General features: G+C 39.6%; 1 protein-coding gene across 1 annotated transcript in view; it reads right to left on the bottom strand.

Moving 5' to 3' along the window:
- LOC124613261 overlaps window positions 1-23,034 on the bottom strand; it is a 151,751-nt gene extending 128,717 nt beyond the window's left edge. The window contains exon 1 of the mRNA XM_047141953.1: window positions 22,913-23,034. Coding sequence (XP_046997909.1) covers window positions 22,913-23,034 — 122 coding nt within the window. The remainder of the gene's footprint in view (window positions 1-22,912) is intronic.
- Window positions 23,035-23,355: the final 321 nt, after the last annotated feature.

Below are 23,355 nucleotides of genomic sequence, written 5' to 3'. Positions count from 1 at the left end.
GTGGTGGGGTGCAAGTATGTTCCTCACGAAGAGGACGTCCACAATCGCCACAAAGGGGCTCAGCCTCACACCGGGACGACATGTGCCCAAAGCGCAAACACCTAAAACAGCGCATAGGAGGCGGGACGTAAGGTCGCACGTCGCACCGGTAGCACATCACCTTTACCTTCTCCGGGAGAACGTCCCCCTCGAAGGCGCGGATAAAGGCCCCGGTGTCGATGCGACGGTCTTTGGGGCCGCGCTGGACTCGCCTAAATGCACGCCGCGGCGCTCCAGGTTGGCCCTGAGCTCCTCATCAGATTGTAGCAGGAGGTCACGATGAAAAATAACCCCCTGCGTCCTATTTAGTGCCAGATGTGGGACAATGGATACTGGGATGTCCCCTAGGCGGTCGCACGCCTGAAGTGCCGCCGACTGTGTGGCAGAGGTGGTCTTGATAAGAACGGACCCTGATCGCATCTTGCTGAGAGCCTCGATTTCCCCGAAGACGTCCTCAATGTGCTGAACAAAGAACATGGGCTTGGAGGTGGCGAACGTCCCCCCATCTGTTCGAGAACAGACCAAATAGCGGGGGAAGTACTTCGCCCCAAGCCGGCGGGCCTGTCCCTCCTCCCATGGAGTGGCCAAGGGGGAAAGGGCAGGAGAACCAGAACTAGAAACGGTACCTTTTCTTTTGGAAGACTCGGCCGCAGAGCGACCCGATACGTGTTGACGTTTCATGTGCGAAACGTCCGCCCCGATACCACCCACTCCGACCAGGGGCTCTCCCCACGGGCGCCACCCAGCCGCAGCAAGGGCCACCTGGCAGGATGACCATTGCTGGGAGTCCTGATGCCCCAAGGAGACGGGCATCTACTCCTTGGCCAACGTGGGGAGGGTGCAGCTCAGGTATCGGCAGTACGATCCCTGTGTTGTCAGGGGGCTACAACCTAGAGGGTACATGACGACCCCACCACAACGGGCTGGCTACCGTGCTGGATTTCTGGTGCCATGGAAAGTCCATCATGATCGCTGGTGCAGATGGAGATGCACTATGGGCGTAACTTGGACAACCCATCAGGCGTTTAGGCCCAATTTGAGGAATAATGGGTATGGTGACAACGCCGGTGCAATGCTGAGTGCCAAGGTCTTAGTGCACTTAGGACCAGTGGTACACCATGTAAGGTGTCCTTCCCCAAAAGGCTCGTACTTCTGTAGAATTTTGAAAAATGGAGGTCAAACCCCAAGGGGGACCATCACATAGAAGGCCGAAACGGTTGAAACTCCTTTTAGTCGCCTCTTACGACAGGCAGGAATACCTCGGGCCTATTCTTACCCCGGACCCACAGGGGGGATCCACTGCAGTAGTAGCCCTTGGGGGACCTTAGCAAGGCATGTCACTGACAGTTCCTGCATCTCTGTATCACCTCCATGTCTGAACAACAACACTTTGGTTCACTCTGAGACACCTGGGCACTTCCCTTGTTGAGAGCCCTTCCTGGCATGAAGTAACATTGTGGACATGATCAAACTACAGTATTAACCATCTAGGACACTTAAATAGCTTGACAATTCAGAGGCTTCCTGTACCAGGATACAGATTAGCTGGCTGTTTTATAAGGAGTCCCTTGCTTGTTTGGGGAGTGGCTATGTATGTGAAAAACAGTGTTCCGTTTGAGTCGATAGACATATCACAACAACTGCACTGAACAGATATCTGAATGTTGTGCGGAGCATTTGAATTTAATGAAACTAAACTTCTAATTGTTGTTGTTTATAGGTCTCCTAACTCTGACTTCAGAGCATTTCTGCTCAAGCCAGAGGGTTATTGCTTCACTTTGTAGGAAATACCAGAAGTTAGTTATATGTGGTGACTTCAATATTAATTTTGTATATGATGGTGCAAGAAAAAGGATGTTGGTAGATCTCATAAATTCATATGATCTGATGCAGACTGCTTTTTTCCAACTAGTGTGCAGAGGAACAGTAGCACAGCCATTGACAATATTTTTATTCATTCTTCATTTCTAGATGGGCATTCTGTGAGTAAAAGGGTGAATGGCCTTTCAGACCATGATGCACAAATTTTAACACTAAAAGGCTTTTGTACTCAAACAAATGTCACATATAATTACAAACTATGTAGGAAAGTTAATCCAACAGCAATAGAGGATTTTTTAAACCTTGTCAAGGAACAAGAGTGGCAGGATGTTTATAGCGCCGAAAACATAGATGATAAATATAATGCTTTCCTTAACACATTTCTCATCCTCTTTGAGAGTTGCTTCCCATTAGAACGTTCTAAACAGGGTACTAGCAGCAATTGGCAGCCTGGGTGGCTGACTAGTGGGATAAGGATGTCACGTAGAACAAAGCGACAATTGTATCAAAATATTACAAGTAGTCACAACCAAGCTACAGTAGCCCATTACAAGCAGTATTGTAACGTGCTCAAAATGTTATTAGGAAGCCTAAGAGTATGTGGTATGCAAATAGAAAAGCTAATTCACAGGATAAAATTAAAACCATATGGTCAGTTGTGAAGGAAGTGTCTGGTCAGCAACAGAAGGTCAACGATATAAAGTCAGTTCGTAGGAAAAATATTTCTGTTACCGATAAATCAAATATATGAACAGCATTTAACAATCATTTTCTGGGCATTGCTGGTGAATTAAATAAAAATTTAATTTCCACAGGGAATCACATAACTTCCTTGGCAAATGCCTTTCCGACACTGACGTCTGATATACTCTTCTGTGATACAGACAAGGGGGAGATTGACTCAATAATTAAATCACTGAAGACTAAGGACTCTCATGGATATGATGGAGTGCCTAACAGAATATTAAAGTACTGTGCTGCAAATGTTAGCCCTGTATTTAATCATATTTGTAATTTTTCCTTTAGGAATGGTCAGTTTCCTGAACGATTAAAGTACTCAGTAGTAAAGCCACACTATAAAATGGGAGAAAGGGTAGGCAATTTTACACCTATTTCTACATCATCAGTATTTGCTAAAATTACTGAAAAGGCTGTGTATGTAAGGATAATTAATCATTTTAGATTGCACGATTTGCTATCAAATGTACAGTTCGGCTTTAGAAGTCATTTAACAACTGAAAATGCTATGTTCTCTTTTCTCTGTGAGGTACTGAATGGGTTGAACAAAAGGTTTGGAATGCTAGGCATTGTTTTTGATTTAACTAAGGCATTTGATTGTGTTGATCACAAAATATTGCTCCAGAAGTTGGATCATTACGGAATACAGGGAGTAGTTCACAACTGGTTCACCTCTTACTTTAGCAACAGACAGCAAAAGGTCACTATTCACAATGTTGAGAATGGCGGTGATGTGGGTTCTGAGTTGGGTATGGTTAAGTGGGGGGTGGGGGGTGGGGGGGGGGGGGGGGGGGGTTGCCCCAGGGATCAGTGTTGCGGCTACTCCTGTTCCTTATTTATATAAATGATATGCCCTCTAGTATTACGGATAACCTTAAAATATTTCTGTTTGCTGATGACACCAGTTTGGTAGTAAAGGGTGTTGTGTGCAACATTGGCTTGGTTTCAAATAGTGCAGTCCATGACCTAAGTTCATGGTTTGTAGAAAATATACTAATGCTACATGACAGTAAGACTCAGTTTTTACATTTTCTAATACACAATTCAACAAAACCTGACTTTTAATTTCACAAAATGGGTATGTGATTAGTGAAACTGAACAGTTCAAATTTTTAGGTGTTCAGATAGATAGTAAACTGTCATGGAAAGCCCACGTTCAGCATCTTGTTCAAAGACTTAATGTGCCATTTTTACTATTCAAACAGTATCTGAAGTGAATGATCATTCGACATGAAAATTAGTCCAATTTGCTTATTTTGATTCACTTCTGTCGTATGGCATTATATTTTGGGGTAACTCTTCCCATTCTAAAAGGGTATTTTTGGCTCAGAAACTGGCAGTTCAGGCAAGAAGTGGTGTGTGTAAGTTCACGAACCTCTTGTCAACCCCCGTTCACGACTCTAGGTATTTTGATGTTGGCCACCCAACATATATATTCCTTACTGTCATTTCTTGTCTGTTCCCAAGAATAAGCAACTTTCACTCGATTAATACTCAGCAGAAATCAAGCCTACATTTGGATCGGACTTCCCTAACTCTCATGCAGAAAGGTGTGCAGTATACCGCTGCATCCATTTTCAATAAGCTACCACTCAAATTCAAAAATCTTAGCAGCAATTCAAGCGCTTTCAAATCGAAACTGGAGAGTTTCCTCATGGGTCACTCTTTCTATTCTGTCAAAGAGTTCCTTGAAAAATTAAGCTGATTCTTGTTGTACTGTTGACTGCGTTTGCTTAAACTTATGAACTGACTTTTCTTGGGTCCATAAAAATTTTATTTTTATCTGTTATTACTTTTATGTTGTAATTTCATGTACTGACATGTTCCATGGCTTTTGAGATTTGCTCCTCAATTTGGTCCTACAGAACTTGATATGTAAATAAAATAAAAATAAAAAACTACGGACAACATGAGCCATGTACTCCTTCCTGGTGGAATGACTGGAACTGATCAGCTGCCGGAGCCCCTCCATCTAATAGGCGCCGCTCATGCATGGTTGTTTACATATTTGGGTGGGTTTAGTGACATCTCTGAACAGTCAAAGGGACTGTGTCTGTGATAAAATATCCACAGTCGACATCTACCTTCAGGAGTTCTGGGAACCAGGATGATTCTAAACGTTTCTTGATGTATGTATATTACAGCTAGTAGTTAATTCTGCTTTCATGGTTCTAATCTCTGTCAGCAACTCCTTTAATTTTGCAAACAAGACCATTACATTGGCTTCCATTTTGCAGTTCGTGACGGGCATGCAATAATAATATTAATAATAATAATAAAATAACAGGATACCCCAGTCAGAATTAGAAAACATCAAACAACAACTACAACAAATACTGGAACAAAATAATGTGCAATCAGAAGAAGAAGAAAACACAGTAATGGACTCAAACATCCCAGAGCAAACAAACAAAGAACAAAACGCATCAATTAAACAATCAGAGGAAAACTAAATCTTAAGACAGCCACCAGCACAAGCACAAATAGAACATGAAGTGACACACAAGTTAGATATAGAAGAAAAATTTCAGTTGACAAATACAGAATACAAAGACACAAATACAGACATTAGACCATTCTTGCATAGACCACCAAATAACCCACAAGTCGAAACAACAATAAAAACTATCAACACAATGATACACAACAAAATAAATGAGTACACAACTATGGAAGAGTTACAACTACTGGTTTATGTAGGAGCACTCACTACACTAAATATACACACTAGGCAGAGATCAGAACCTACCAACACACAGAAGAAACCCACAAAACCAGCATAGCAACACAGGCTACAGATCAGAATAGAAAAACTGAGAAAAGACATCGGACAGCTAACACAATTTATAAGAAATGAAATATCAGACAAAAAACGAAAAAGGTTAGGTAAAATCTCACAACAAGAAGAAATAGAGCAATTAGATGAAAAGAGGCAGAAATTACAAGTATTGTCCAAACGACTTAGAAGATACAAAAAAAGTGAAAATAGAAGGAAACGAAACCAAACATTCAACACAAACCAAAAGAAATTTTACCAAACAATAGATAACACACACATAAAAATAGACAATCCACCAAACATAACAGACATGGAACACTTCTGGAGCAACATATGGTCAAACCCGGTACAACATAACAGGCATTCACGGGGGATACAAGCAGAAACAGACTCATACAAGATGATACCACAAATGCCTGAAGTGATAATTTTGCAACATGAAGTCACCCGAGCAATTAATTCTACGCACAATTGGAAGAACAAAAAGGCTGCTGCAAAGGAGTATGAGGATGTAAAGAGAAACTGATAATAGATGCAGAGTGGACATATCAAGCTAAAACTAAACAAAGGTCGCTACACTACGCATACATTGATTACCAAAAAGCTTTTGATAGTGTAACCCACTCATGGTTGCTACAGATATTGGAAATATACAAACTAGATCCTAAATTGATAGTTTCTAAACATAGTAATGAAAAACTGGAAAACCACACTTAATATCCAAACAAATTCAAATAATATCACATCACAGCAAATACAGATTAAGCGTGGAATATACCAAGGAGACTCATTAAGTCCTTTCTGGTTCTGTCTTGCTCTGAACCCACTATCCAACATGCTAAATAATACAAATTATGGATATAATATTACTGGAACATACCCACACAAAATCACACATTTGCTATACATGGATGATCTAAAACTACTGGCAACAACCAATCAACAACTCAACCAATTACTAAAGATAACAGAAGTATTCAGCAATGATATAAATATGGCTTTTGGAACAGACAAATGTAAGAAAAATAGCATAGTCAAGGGAAAACACACTAAACAAGAAGATTACATACTGAATAACCACAGCGACTGCATAGAGGCAATGGAAAGAACAGATGCCTATAAATATCTAGGATACAGACAAAAAATAGGAATAGATAATACAAATATTAAAGAAGAACTAAAAGAAAAATATGGACAAAGACTGACAAAAATACTGAAAACGGAATTGGCAGCAAGAAACAAGACAAAAGCTATAAAAACTTACGCTATACCAATATTGACCTACTTATTTGGAGTAGTGAAATGGAGTAACACAGACCTAGAAGCACTCAATACACTTACACTTTCACAATGCCACAAATATAGAATACATCACATACATTCAGCAAGAGAAAGATTCACATTAAGCAGAAAGGAAGGAGGAAGGGGATTTATCGACATACAAAACCTACAGGTAGACAATTTAAGAAAATTCTTTATAGAATGAGCAGAAACTAGCAAAATACACAAAGCAATCACTCATATAAATACATCGGCTACACCATTGCAATTTCATAACCACTTCTACAACCCTTTAGATCTCATAACATCAACAGATACGAAGAAAGTAAATTGGAAAAAGAAAACACTACATGGCAAGCACCCATATCATCTAACACAGCCACACGTCGATCAAGGGGCATCCAACACATGGCTAAGAAAAGGCAATATATACAGTGAGACGGAAGGATTCATGATTGCAATACAGGATCAAACAATAAACACCAGATATTACAGCAAGCATATTATTAAAGATCTCAATACCACAACAGATAAATGCAGACTTTGCAAACAACAAATAGAAACAGTAGAGCACATCACAAGCGGATGTACAATATTAGCAAACACAGAATACCCCAGAATACATGACAATGTAACAAAAATGATACATCAACAACTTGCCATACAACATAAACTAATAAAACAACACATTCCCACATACAAGTATGCACCACAAAATGTACTGGAGAATGATGAATAGAAATTATACTGGAACAGAACCATTACAACAGATAAAACAACACCACATAACAAACCTGACATCATACTCAACAATAAAAAGAAGAAATTAACACAACTAATCGAAATATCCATACCCAATACAACAAACGTATAGAAGAGAACAGGAGAAAAAATTGAAAAATACATCCAACTGGCTGAGGAAGTCAAGGACATGTGGCATCAGGATAAAGTTGACATTATACCAATTATACTATCAACTACAGGAGTCATACCACACAATATCCACCAGTACATCAATGCAATACAGCTACATCCAAACTTATATATACAACGACAGAAATCTGTAATTACTGATACATGTTCAATTACCCGAAAGTTCCTAAATGCAACATAACATATACCGTACAGTGAAAAGGAAGTGACACTTGATTAAGGTCCGCGTCACTTTCCATTTTTAACCAGACTTAACGTCTGAGAAAGTAAAGAAATAATAATAATAATAATAATAATAATAATAATAATAATAATGGACCCCGTGGAGGCCCGGGAAAAGAATAGGCCTCCGGTATGTTCTGCCAGTCGTAAAAGGCGATGAAAAGAACAAACCACTAATAGGGCTAAGCCCCCTTTTAGAGTGATTAGTTGGTTCAGGACAGAACTAATGAAACCTCAGACAAGCACTGTCATGGTCGGGGACGACGCTTGAACCCTATGCCCGTCCACAATGGTAACCAGACTGCTAGCCACACGGCAAATGATTTAAATCCAAATAGAGGTGTTTTGCAGGATATGCTTCCTGCAACCACTCCAGAAGGAAAACAAAGGCAGAGGATGAGATGGTCTGATGAAGTTAACCGACACCTCATGTTCTGTTATTACCAAGCAACAAACTTAGGAACCAACACAACTGGATACAGATCACAAGTATACACAACATTTATTACCAGATACCCAGAATTAAAATTTTTAACAGAACAACGACTAGATGATCAGATCCGTGTAATAATAAAAAATAACAGGATACCTCAGTCAGAATTAGAAAACATCAAATAACAAGTACAACAAACACTGGAACAAAATAATGTGCAATCAGAAGAAGAAGAAAACACAGTAATGGTCTCAAACATCCCAGAGCAAACAAACAAAGAACATGCATCAATTAAACAATCAGAGGAAAATGAAATCTTAAGACAGCCACCAGCACAAGCACAAATAGAACATTAAGTGACACACATGTTAGATATAGAAGAAAAATTTCAGTTGACATATACAGAATACAAAGACACAAATACAGACATTAGACCATTCTTGCATAGACCACCAAATAACCCACAAGTCGAAACAGCAATAACAACTATCAACACAATCATGCACAACAAAATAAATGAAAATACAACTATAGAAGAGTTACAACTACTGGTTTATGTAGGAGCACTCACTACACTAAATATACACACTAGGCAGAGATCAGAACCAACCAACACACAGAAGAAACCCACAAAACCAGCATGGCAACACAGGCTACAGATCAGAATAGAAAAACTGAGAAAAGACATCGGACAGCTAACACAATTTATAAGAAATGAAATATCAGACAAAAAACGAAAGAGGTTACGTAAAATCTCACAACAAGAAGGGATAGAGCAATTAGATGAAAAGAAGCAGAAATTACACTTCTGGAGCAACATATGGTCAAACCCGGTACAACATAACAGACATGCACGGAGGATGCAAGCAGAAACAGACACATACAAGATTATATCACAAATGCCTGAAGTGATAATTTTGCAACATGATGTCACCCGAGCAATTAATTATACTCACAATTGGAAAGCCCCTGCAAAAGATAAAATAGCAAATTTCTGGCTAGAGAAGTTCACCTCAACACATTCACATCTAACTAAATTATTTAACATGTATCTAAAAACAAAGATGATGTGACTTACCAAATGAAAGTGCTGGCAGGTCGACAGACACACAAACATACACACAAAATTCAAGCTTTCGCAACAAACTGTTGACTCATCAGGAAAGAGGGAAGGAGAGGGAAAGACGAAAGGATGTGGGTTTTAAGGGAGAGGGTAAGGAGTCATTCCAATCCCGGGAGCGGAAAGACTTACCTTAGGGGGAAAAAAGGACGGGTATACACTCGCACACACACACATATCCATCCACACATATACAGACACAAGCAGACATATTTAAAGACAAAGAGTTTGGGCAGAGATGTCAGTCGAGACAGAAGTGCAGAGGCAAAGATGTTGTTGAATGACAGGTGAGGTATGAGTGGCGGCAACTTGAAATTAGCGGAGATTGAGGCCTGGTGGGTAACGGGAAGAGAGGATAGATTGAAGAGCAAGTTCCCATCTCCGGAGTTCGGATAGGTTGGTGTTAGTGGGAAGTATCCAGATAACCCGGACGGTGTAACACTGTGCCAAGATGTGCTGGCCGTGCACCAAGGCATGTTTAGCCACAGGGTGATCCTCATTACCAACAAACACTGTCTGCCTGTGTCCATTCATGCGAATGGACAGTTTGTTGCTGGTCATTCCCACATAGAATGCGTCACAGTGTAGGTAGGTCAGTTGGTAGATCACGTGGGTGCTTTCACACGTGGCTCTGCCTTTGATCGTGTACACCTTCCGGGTTACAGGACTGGAGTAGGTGGTGGTGGGAGGGTGCATGGGACAGGTTTTACACCGGGGGCGGTTACAAGGGTAGGAGCCAGAGGGTAGGGAAGGTGGTTTGGGGATTTCATAGGGATTTAGATATATAGGGATTTAGATATATATTTCCTACGTGGAATGTTTCCCTCTATTATAACCTAAATTATTTAACAGTTACATTGCAGACCCATACACATTCCCTGATACACTTACACATGGAATAACTTATCTGAAACCTAAAGGTCAAGCAGACACAGCAAACCCAGCAAAATATCACCCCATAACATGCCTACCAACAACTTCAGTCATTACACAGAAATTAATGACACATACAATACAGAACAAAATTATAAATGAAGAACAAAAAGGCTGCTACAAAGGAGCACGAGGATGTAAAGAGCAACTGATAATAGATACAGAGTGGACATATCAAGCTAAAACTAAACAAAGGTCGCTGCACTACGCATACATTGATTACCAAAAAGCTTTTGATAGTGTACCCCACTCATGGTTGCTACAGATATTGGAAATATACAAAGTAGATCCTAAATTGATACAGTTCCTAAACATAGTAATGAAAAATTGGAAAACCACACTTAATATCCAAACAAATTCAAATAATATCACATCACAGCAAATACAGATTAAGCGTGGAATATACCAAGGAGACTCATTAAGTCCTTTCTGGTTCTGTCTTGCTTTGAACCCACTATCCAACATGCTAAATAATACAAATTATGGATATAATATTACTGGAACATACCCACACAAAATCACACATTTGCTATACATCGATGATCTAAAGCTACTGGCAGCAACAAATCAACAACTCAACCAATTACTAAAGATAACAGAAGTATTCAGCAATGATATAAATATGGCTTTTGGAACAGACAAATGTAAGAAAAATAGCATAGTCAAGGGAAAACACACTAAACAAGAAGATTACATACTGAATAACCACAGCGACTGCATAGAGGCAATGGAAAGAACAGATGCCTATAAATATCTAGGATACAGACAAAAAATAGGAATAGATAATACAAATATTAAAGAAGAACTAAAAGAAAAATATAGACAAAGACTGACAAAAATACTGAAAACAGAATTGGCAGCAAGAAACAAGACAAAAGCTATAAAAACTTACGCTATACCAATATTGACCTACTTATTTGGAGTAGTGAAATGGAGTAACACAGACCTAGAAGCACTCAATACACTTACACGTTCACAATGCCACAAATATAGAATACATCACATACATTCAGCAAGAGAAAGATTCACATTAAGCAGAAAGGAAGGAGGAAGGGGATTTATCGACATACAAAACCTACAGGTAGACAATTTACGAAAATTCTTTATAGAATGAGCAGAAACTAGCAAAATACACAAAGCAATCACTCATATAAATACATCGGCTACACCATTGCAATTTCATAACCACTTCTACAACCCTTTAGATCTCATAACATCAACAGATACGAAGAAAGTAAATTGGAAAAAGAAAACACTACATGGCAAGCACCCGTATCATCTAACACAGCCACACGTCGATCAAGGCGCATCCAACACATGGCTAAGAAAAGGTAATATATACAGTGAGACGGAAGGATTCATGATTGCAATACAGGATCAAACAATAAACACCAGATATTACAGCAAGCATATTATTAAAGATCTCAATACCACAACAGATAAATGCAGACTTTGCAAACAACAAATAGAAACAGTAGAGCACATCACAAGCGGATGTACAATACTAGCAAACACAGAATACCCCAGAATACATGACAATGTAACAAAAATGATACATCAACAACTTGCCATACAACATAAACTAATAAAACAACACATTCCCACATACAAGTATGCACCACAAAATGTACTGGAGAATGATGAATACAAATTATACTGGAACAGAACCATTACAACAGATAAAACAACACCACATAACAAACCTGACATCATACTCACCAATAAAAAGAAGAAATTAACACAACTAATCGAAATATCCATACCCAATACAACAAACGTATAGAAGAAAACAGGAGAAAAAATTGAAAAATACATCCAACTGGCTGAGGAAGTCAAGGACATGTGGCATCAGGATAAAGTTGACATTATACCAATTATACTATCAACTACAGGAGTCATACCACACAATATCCACCAGTACATCAACGCAATACAGCTACATCCAAACGTATATATACAACTACAGAAATCTGTAATTACTGATACATGTTCAATTACCCGAAAGTTCCTAAATGCAATGTAACATATACCGTACAGTTAAAAGGAAGTCACACTTGATCAAGGTCCGCGTCACTTTCCATTTTTAACCAGACCTAAGCCTGAGAAAGGAAAGAAGATAATAATAGTATAACCGTTAAATAGCACTGAAAATTATTACACAGTTTTTATATCTCCTCACAGTCGATAAAGTATATCTACAGTTCCTCACAATGAATCACTAAACAATAATCTCAGCTTGGGACTTACTCCATCTCACGTAAACGGGTGCACAGGAAGCTGTACTGCACTGCTGATACGTCATGCGTGGGTCATGCATTATGAAGCGAAGCAGCTCTGCCTTGCATTGGCTGGCTGCCACAGAAACATTGTCAGAGATTAATGCTGCACTCATAACCTCAAAATCAGCACTCTGAATTTTTCTGCATTATCGGTGTACTGCGTCTTGACTTGCATGCCAAAAGTTTTTACTCAAGCACACGAAAATATCTTGCTGTTGACCTTGTTGCTATGGTCAACTATTTCCTTTTATTTATTTCTATGCAACAATTCAAATTCCTTTGGTTTTCACTGAATGCAAATTATTTCTTTTAAATATTTTAATTACTTTGAGTGACACTAAAGCATGTGCTTGCACTATATATCTGTCACCGTTTACCGCAGTTACTCAAGGCACCATTGTATTTTCTTCCATTATTTTGTGAAAATATTTCTTATTTTTGATAAAACTTTCTCCTCTTTGCCCCTTTTATCAACAACCTGGACTTAGTGTGACAAAATGGTATGTAACTTTGCTGTTATGGGGCTGGACTAAGTCCAAACGATATGTTATCTACCTAACAATCTATCGCCTTGATGCTATCTTGGATACTTTCTACCTTAACTTTGTTCTTGTATGCTCGCCTTTCTTGAACTTTCTTGATATAGTGCCATGCTATGTAGTGCCACAATCTCTTGCCATGTGACTTCTCTGCCTGCAGAGGGTCGAGGGCTTTAAGAGAGCTTCAAAGTATTCAAGCTACTGAACGACAGAAACACTTTCAGTAACTCTCCTTTTTTTTGTTGCTCCAATATAACAATTACAGTCTAATTAATCAATAAATCAGAACATCAACTCCAAACAGAATAGAATCTCAGAAAAGAACAGAATTACATTTCTCGTAAGTCTCAGTCAACTGTTTCCTCGGGTATTGTCATTTTTGAGAGTGCCTCTTGTTCTCTGCCTTCCAAAACACTGCCAAGCTGTGACACAAAAGCATAAGTGATCCCTTCGTTGTCATGTCTTGCTGATGTTCTGTGCTCGCACATTTTGCTCCAACTCTATACATCCATCAAACCAATGTGTGCACAGTAGGAAGTTCTGTACGTACTAACTACCTAAACAACATTTTTACATGAACATCTTTTATTGGTTTGAAGAGAAAGAGGTGTAACATGCTAATCTGAATAAACTACATGTCACACCACAGTACACAACATTCCCACAGAATTACAGAGGTCATTGGGAGAGCCAGCCATGAGAGAATTATTCCACCTGTTGTGCATGATAAATGCAAAATACCCTCACACTTCAGGACGAGTGTAATAATTCTAATTGCAAAGAAAGCAGGTGCTAACAGCTGTGAATACAGTTTAGCAAGTCTTTTTCCAGAGAAAATTGGGATATCTGAGGCAATACTGACACTCTGATTTCCCTCTAGGATATACGTTAAAGAAAGGGAAACCATGTTTATAGTATTTGTAGAAAGCTTTTGATAATGTTGACTGGACTACACTCTGACATTTCTAAGGCAGTGAGGATAAAGTATGGCAAATATAAAGGTTATTTATAGTTTCTAATGAAACCAGAATACAATTATTAAAGTGGAAGAATGAGAAAGGGTTGCAGTATTTGACTACCATCAGGGATAGGATACAACTCTGACTCACTCCTTTCTCAATCTGTACATTGAGCAAGCAGTAAGGGAAACTAGGGAGAAATTTGGAAAGAGTATTAAAGTTCAATGAGAAGAAATTAACTTTGAGGTTTGCAACTGACACTGAGTTCTATTAGAGACAGCAAAGGACTTGGAAGAACAGTTGAATTAAATGGAAAATGTCTTGAAAAACATATTATAAATTCAATATCAACAAAAGTATAATAAGGGTTATGGAATGTCAGGCGATGCTGAGGGAATCAGTTTAGAAAAATGAGACACTACTAGTAGTAGAGGAGTTTTGCTATTTGTGCATCAAAATAACTAATGACGTCTTCACTAGAGATGATATAAATTGCAGACTAGCAATGGCAACAAAAGCATTTCTGAAAAAGAGGGTTTTGCTAACACCTAATAAAAATTTAAATTTGAGATGTCTTTTCTGAAGGCATCTGTCTAGTGTGCAGCTTTTTACGGAAGGGAAACATGGGCAATAAGCAGTTCAGACAAGAAAAGAATAGAAGCTTTTGAAATGTGGTGCTGTACAAGAATGGTGAAGATTTGCCTTTAAACTGCTCCATACCTGCCACCTAATAAAACAACAAACAAGAATGCTGGGAATTGCATGTTATGAGGCACGTTCAGAAAGCAATTGTGCTATGACCCTAATGGGCTCTGGAGGTTTGCTTTTACAGGGTTGGCAACACTGAGTGGTAGTTGGGGGTCCCCAAACCAGAATGAGCATTGCAGGAACATGGTAGTATATAAACTCATGTTGTAGTGTCCAGTTGTGCGAAAGTTGTCAGTAAGAAATCACGCCAAGTGTGAGCCACACGCCGTGACCTGCTTCCTACTCACAAGGAATCACACATTTCAAAATTTTTTCAGAAATCAAAATGGTTTACAGCGAAGGTGTTATGAACAGTACGAGCAAGTGTGTTTAAGTGGTGTGGGAAGTTTAAAAACAGAGCAAATGTTCAAGATGAATAGAGGAGCAGAAAGCCCTCATTTTGACTGATGTGTTGGTGAAAAAAAATTGAGGAAACTGTTTGTGAAGACCACCAGTTGACAGTGGATGAAATTTCTTTGATGTTTCCATAACTCTCCAGAACTCTCTTCTACAGGACACTCACAAAAATGTTGGAATATGGCAACTGTGAGCAAGGTAGGTCCTGAAACAGCTCACAGAGCATCACAAGAAAAATCGTGTCAGTACCACCTGCAAATTACTTGAGTAACTTGAATTGGAAGACGGTGATTTTCTGATCTCTATCATGACTGGCAGTAAAATGCGATGGCTCATTATGTGCCTGAGACAAAATGTCTGTTGTCACAGTGGCATCACCCCAATTGCTGGTGTAAAAAAAGTTCGAAACCACAATTTTGGGCAAAAAATTCAGGGCCTCAGTATTTTACGACTAAAAAGGCATCATTTTAGTAGAATTTCTGTGTTAGGAAGAGACCTTCAATGCACAACAATATTGTGAGATCTAAAACCCCAGTGCCTTCCTGTCATGTGGCAAGGAGTGGTATAAGGAAAGAAAAACATTTTAGTCTTGCTCCCATATTTCAGCTTTACCATGAAACTGAGGGTGAAACAGTGCAGTAGTGACAATTGTATATACTGTTGGTAGCACAGAACTGATGAAAACTAGCTGATGTGAATTGCAATATGTTGTCCAAGATATGGATCTCAGGAAGAACTTCAAGATGAAAAATAAAAAGCAAAGCCGATAGGCTGATATCGTACATGCAACAAGGGTGGATGTCATGGGACAACAAAGGGAAATTCACTGTATGCATCTACCACCAAAGCCATTGCATGTTCCAGAATGGACCCGCAAAATCAATAAGAATGCATTGCCTCACTCCGTAGAAATGTGGCCACTCAAAACAGCATTGCAGTGGAGCTGATTGATGTTCCACACAAAAAGTACAATGAGAAGTTATTTGCTCAATCTGGGCATCCATGCCCTGCCCACTGCAGTGATATTGGGTGAGTTGCTTTGTTCTAACTACACCCCAGTGACCTTGGTGCAATCAAGACCAAATTTCCCACTGAGGAAGTGAGGAATCACAACATGTGCACCATCATTCTCTGCGTGCAACAACATACAGCCTGACTGCGCAGATAGTGTGCCATGATACGAAAAGTAGCAAATGTGCCACTGGGTGAGGAATTTCTTTCAAACTACACAGCCAGGCATGGCACATGTATGACAGAACAACCTATAGAGTTGGGTCAAAGCAACTGCTGCGGCAATAAGCCAACAAAAGTAAGGAAAGTTTGAAGACTTTAAAAATCGTGAGTACTGATTTGATAACATGATCCCTCAGATGACTCAAACACTGTTGGTACTGATCAGTAACTGAGACAAGAAGTTAGTATTCAAATTTTGGTTAGTGGCCTTGTACAACAACCAAACCCGTGTTGAGAATTTTTGAGTCAAAAGCAATAGGACAATCAACACAACCTGTTATAGCACAGCATCAATCCTGTACAAAGATGCATCCATAGCTAACACAACAGGCTTAGCTAGATCAAAATCAATCCAACAACAGCGACTTAATAATGATAATGTGTCCTTTAATTGCTGAAATGCGTCCTGACATTTTTGGGACCACACACAGGGAATACATTACCCCACATGGCAATTTGCACAGCATTTGCAATGAATTTAATATAATATGCACACTTGCCCATGACAGCTTGGAGCTCCTTAATGTTATGGGCCACTGGCAGATCTTTAATTGCAGACAAGTGAGAATCACAAGGATGAACACCATGAACATTAATAACATGTTCCAAATATTCAAGTTCTTTGTGGAAGAAAGAGCACTTTTCCTTGTTGCACTTAAAGCCAGCCACAGAAAGAACTTGAAAAAAGTTGCCTTGTATTTGCCAAATGTTCAGCACATGTATGACCCATGATGACAAAATTGTCCAAATAGTTTGTAAATGAAGGGGCTTTGCTGTTAATTGTTCCAGAAATCATTGAGGAAATAGCAGGAGCTGAAGCACTTCCAACCAGTCTTTAAAACTGGAACAATGCCACATGAGTGTTGGGCATAACATATTGCTTGAACTACTTGTACAGCAGTAACTGGAAGTATGCCTTACACAAATCAGTTTTGGAAAAATTATCTGCCCTGTCCCAATCTGCCTATTAAATCCCACCCTTGGAAAAGTTATCTGTCCTGCCCATTCCGACCATCCAGCACTTTTTATTCCAGTTCTGTCACTGGTTTAACCTACTCCATCGGGGGCCGGGCCACCCGTGGAAGCAGCCATGTCATTTGCCAGCTCTGCTGAATATCATTGCACAGCTTTTACTATTGGTGTGGCTACGAACCAGCTGTCCACCAGGATGAACGGCCACTGCCAAACTGTGGCCAAGAGCAAAGTAGACACAACATACAGCTGAACATAACTTGCTTGATTTCAACAGCTGGTTCACTACCCGAGCCATCTGAATTCTCCCCTCCACCATCAGCTTTTCTGAAATGCAGATATGGAATTACATTTAAAAGAAGTTCTCCGCTCCCATAAATGTCCCTACCTCAACCTACCATAACATACTGTGCACCCCCCTCCCCCCCCCCCTCACCCAACAATTTCCACCCCCTTCCTCCAATTCCTCCTCCAATTCCTCCTCTCCATTCTCATCTCCCATGCTCATTATTTGCCACCCTTTTGCCAATGCACCCACCCATCTTTCACTGTTCCTCTGCTTTTTCACTCCGTTTTCCCCACCTTCCTGACTCACAACCTCCTGATACTGTACCTGTTGTCATTCTAGTTCCTGCATACTCCACCAGACAGCTCTCCTGCCCCCCCCCCCCCCCCCTCCTGTAACTTCTATCCCATCCCTTCCCTGGCCCATCCAGACTGCTGCTTCCATCCCAAGTAAGAGTTGCATTCTGGTCTGAGCTGTCAAAGTTGGCGGCCATGTGTGCATGAGGTGTGCTTGCTTGTCTGAATAAATAGTGTGTGTTTCTCTTTTTGTGACAAAGACTGCGGCTAAAAGCTTATGTGTAAGTCTCTTTTAACTATGCCCGTCTTCAACTTAACATGTCATTTTTAGGGTAACTAGCAATCTCTCTCATCTTACATTGTTTATATTCCTACTTGGAGTTGCCATTGTTTGATAGAAGATAACATGAATGTACTATGTGAACAATACCCTATAATTCCACAGGCTTTACATGATTTAAAAACAGCAGAATTGTTTTGGTAAACTGTCTAAAGGTAGAAGACGAGACACCTATATTTTTTTTCTAATTGAATTTTGGTAGAAATGTGTGAAACTATATCCAATTAAACAAGTACACACGACTACTATAACAACCTCTTTCACAGAGGATTTTACAGATATAGATAAACCTCAATGGTTACTAATTAATATTGGATCACAGTTGCCAAATAATAGCTCTATGGAATTTCTAGCATGAGAAGGTGCTAACACACATTTATTTCAAAATAACACCATCGTTGAACCCTTGTGAACACACAATGAAAGAGAGATGGTGACTGCGTAGAACTTAATGTTCTGAGAAGCATGTTACATGGAAGAATACTACTCAGGAAACACCTAGTTCCTGAGTTTCAAATGAGAATCAATGAACTGCTACACTCAGACATGTGTGGTAGTTTGTTGATTACGAGATATCCCCTGCTGAACTTATGCATAAAAATTTTATTGTAGTATCACTATTAGAATTATTTAAATGATCACCTACAAAAATGGTAGAATATGATTAATTCCATAAGATGGTAGTAACAGTCTATGCAAACAAGCAAAAATTAAGGGCAAGGGAATACAATGAACATGCAACACACCAGTATTTGATACAAATGAAATAGTAATGGTTAAGGATTACCACCACATTGTTCAAATATAAAGAAAGGGACCAGTAATTTTTTTTGCAAAATACTGTCGACCATATAAAGTAGTAGGAATTCCACATCCAAGAGCAGTGTTTTTGGTGGATTCCAAAACTCAGAAAGAAACAGGATTGTATAACAATTATACAATAAAGAAATTCAAATCCCCAAGAGAATTTGCACCCTTTTGGCAGAGTGATGTCCATCAGCAGTCCCAGTTAACTGTTTCGTTACTTAATATTTAGCTTTCTGTGAAGCAATTTCTTCCTCTTCAATTACCCTATTATCTGTATTCTAGAGGCATCTCTTACTGTTCTTTCCCAGAGCATGAAAGCACTAACAGAAAGCCTGTCATTTTATATATTTTAATATAAAGAACATATGTCAATGAACGACTATAAACTTTGAGTGAAATAATTGCACTTTTGTACATTTTGTATGTGTGATTTTCTACCTTTCCTTTTCTGTTATGACTAATGGTAGGGTTTTGTATCTCTTTTATAGGGGAGCTCAGGCAACACAAGATGTTAAGTATGCATTTTAAGCCTTAGCTACTTATTATCAAATATATAAATTTTGCAGTGGTGAAATACTGTCGACCATATAAAGTAGTAGGAATTCCACATCCAAGAGCAGTGTTTTTGGTGGATTCCAAAACTCAGAAAGAAACAGGATTGTATAACAATATAAATATAAAGAAAGCTACTAGCATATTCCAGTCACCTATCACAATTTTTCATCTCTTAAATATCTGGATAATTCTCTTATTTCATCACACAGTCTTTCACTCTCTTCATTACGTGCAGAGGTAGTTCGGCTATATTCTTGCCCCACTGTGGTTGTATTAAGTTAGTGCATATCTGGGCTATTTATAACAGCTTACCTACACATCTGTTTTCTTATTTATTATTAGAGCTACTCCTGCATTAACCTGTGTAACCCTATACTGAGCTGACCGAAAGTCATATTCTTCCTGCCACCACACTTTACAATTTTCCACTATATCTAGCTTCAACCTACTCATTTCCCATATTAAATTCTCTAACATACCAACCCAATTATGGGATCTAACATTCCACACTGTGACCTGTAGAATACATCTTCCTTTTCTTGATGATGATATCCTCCTCAGCAGTCCCCACCTACAGATCCAAACAGGAGACTTGTTTTATCTCATTGATCACAAAGTTTGATAAATCGTGTTATCTCAGGTATGACTTACACTGAATCAATTACTGGAAATCTGAAAGCATTTACAGGAGTCTAATGCAAAGCTGTGCAGAATATCTTCCTCAATACCACTACCAGCTTCACACAACTTGTAACAGACTTGTGTTACGAAGTGTGCTTCAGGGGACACAGTTGCTAAATTAGAGTGTATTTACAAACTCTTTCACATTTTAATGACTAGTGTCCTTTCCTGGCAGTAACACGAAACTTTAAAAGCCAGCTAAATGTATAACAAAACAGTTTAGAAAAGCAGACATTACTTTACTCAACAAATGGGAATGAAACTCTGGAAGAAGTGGGACTAAATGAGGATAAAGTGAGACTGGCATCTTGGGTTGAGATAGACATAGCAGAAGGGGATACAAGACAAATCAATAATCATTTCATATGAGCTACTGCCCAGTTGTGTTGGGGGGGGGGGGGGGGGGGGGGGGGAGAAGGAGGGGGGGGGGGCATGTAAACAACCTAGTAAAAACAAGTTTTCATCTGATATTTATTTGATTGCATTTCCTTATAAATACACTGAAGAGCCAAAGAAACTAATACACCTGTCTAACACCATGTAGGGCCCCCGCAAGCATGCAGAATTGCTGCAACATGATGTGGCATGGACTCGACTAATGTCTGAAGTAGTACTGGAGGGAACTGACACCATGACTCCTGTGGTAGTTGTTGTTGTTGTGGTCTTCAGTCCTGAGACTGGTTTGATGCAGCTCTCCACGCTACTCTATCCTGTGCAAGCTTCTTCATCTCCCAGTACTTATTGCATCCTTCTGAATCTGCTTAGCGTATTCATCTCTTGGTCTCCCTCTACGATTTTTTCCTTCCACGCTGCCCTCCAATACTAAATTTGTGATCCCTTGATGCCTCAGAACATGTCCTACCAACCGGTCCCTTCTTCTTGTCAAGTTGCGCCACAAACTCCTCTTGTCCCCCATTCTAGTCAATACTCATCATTAGTTATGTGATCTACCCACCTAATCTTCAGAATTCTTCTGTAGCACCACATTTCGAAAGCTTCTATTCTCTTCTTGTCCAAACTATTTATTGTCCATGTTTCACTTCCATACATGGCTACACTCCATACAAATACTTTCAGAAACAACTTCCTGACACTTAAATCTATACTCCATGTTAACAAATTTCTCTTCTTCAGAAATGCTTTCCTTGCCATTGCCAGTCTACATTTTATATCCTCTCTACTTCAACTCCTGCAGGGCTGTTCATAAATCCATAAGAATATGAGGGAGTGGAGATCTTTTCTGAACTGTATGTTGCAAGGCATCCCAGATATGCTCAATAATGTTTATGTCTGGGGAGTTTGGTGGGCAGCAGAAGTGTTTAAACTCAGAAAAGCATTGCTGGAGCCACTCTGTGGCAATTCCGGATGCGTTGAATGTCGCATTGTCCTGCTGGAATTGTCCAAATCTGTTGGAATGCAATGGACATGAATGGATGAAGGTGATCAGACAGGATGCTTATGTGTGTGTCACGTATCAGAGTTGTATCTAGATGTGTCTGTGGTCCCATATCACTCCAACTGCACACGCTTCACACCTTTACAGAGGCTCCACCAGCTTGAACGGTCCCCTACTGACATGCAAGGTCCACGGATTCATGAGGTTGTCTTCATACCCGTACACGTCCATTTGCTCGATACAATGTGAAACAAGACTCGTTTGACCAGCCAACATGTTTCCAGTGATCAACAGTCCATTGTCGGTTTTGACAGGCCCAGGCGAGGCGGTAAGCTTTGTGTCATGCAGCCATCAAGAGTACACGAGTGAGCCATTGGCTCTGAAAGCCCATATTGATGATGTTTCATTGAATGGTTCGCATGCTGACACTTGTTGATGGCCCACCATCGAAATCTGCTGCAATTTGCGGAAGGCTTGCACTTCTGTCACGTTGAACGATTCTCTTCAGTCTTCCCGTTATCACAGGGTCTTTTTCCAGCCACAACAATGTTTTACTGGATTCCTGATATTCAAGGTACACTTGTGAAATGGTCATACGGGATATCCCAAATTCATCGCTACCTTGGAGATGCCATGTCCCACTGCTCGTGCGCCGACTATAACACCATGTTCAAACTCACTCAAATCTTGATCTGCCATTGTAGCAGCAGTAACCACTCTAGTAACTGCACCAGTCACTTGTTGCCTTATATAGGCTTTACCAACTGCAAGGCCATATTCTGCTTGTTTGCATATCTCTATATTTGAATATGCATGCCTATACCAGTTTCTTTGGCACTCCAATTTATATGTAATGCATATAACACTAATCTAATGTCATTATCTTTGGATGAGCAGCAAATTATGTGCAAAACACACAAAACTTTTATCCTATAATAAATAACTTAAAATTAATGCAGTACTTAAAGGAAAGTCTAACCTGTGAATGAAATGATTCACTTACGAGTGAAGAGGACACATCTAGCCACGGCGATGGAACTCTTCTTTGCAATGGATGCTGCAACTGCTGCTGATGGTGTTGCTGGACATCATGTTGCAGCTGTTTATGGTGCTGCCGCTGATGTAACTGTGTCTGCGGGAGTTGATGTTGATATTCATGTACCCACCGAATTGGTAGTTGTTGCTGCTGTTGTTGTCGCTGCTGCTGCTGCTGCTGCTGCTGCTGCTGCTGAAGGGTTAATAGTGTAGCAATTTGCTGAGGGTTGTTAACTTGCCATCTCCATGACATTTTCAAGAGAAGCTAATCTGCACGGTTAAAATCAAAACCGTTTGGAGGTTCTGAAATTAGTAGAAGAGATACATCTGAATTTAACCATCAGTCACCTTGTACCTAAAGACAACAAAATTTCTTTCAGACTTTACTAATAATTACTTACAAAAAGAAAGAGGAGGAAAAAGAAAAATAGTAGAACATGGACTGGGGGAAAATAATGAAAGAGGAACTCTGCTGGTTGAACTTTTCACAGAACAACATTTATTTATCGCTAACACTGCAGGGTCAATCCACACCAAGTGGTCCACCACTGGTTGCTTGACCATCTCAGAAAAA

This window comes from Schistocerca americana, chromosome 4 (genome assembly GCF_021461395.2).
Source record: "Schistocerca americana isolate TAMUIC-IGC-003095 chromosome 4, iqSchAmer2.1, whole genome shotgun sequence".
Taxonomy (NCBI): Eukaryota; Metazoa; Arthropoda; class Insecta; order Orthoptera; family Acrididae; genus Schistocerca; species Schistocerca americana.
This window is presented reverse-complemented; position numbering and strand designations above follow the sequence as displayed.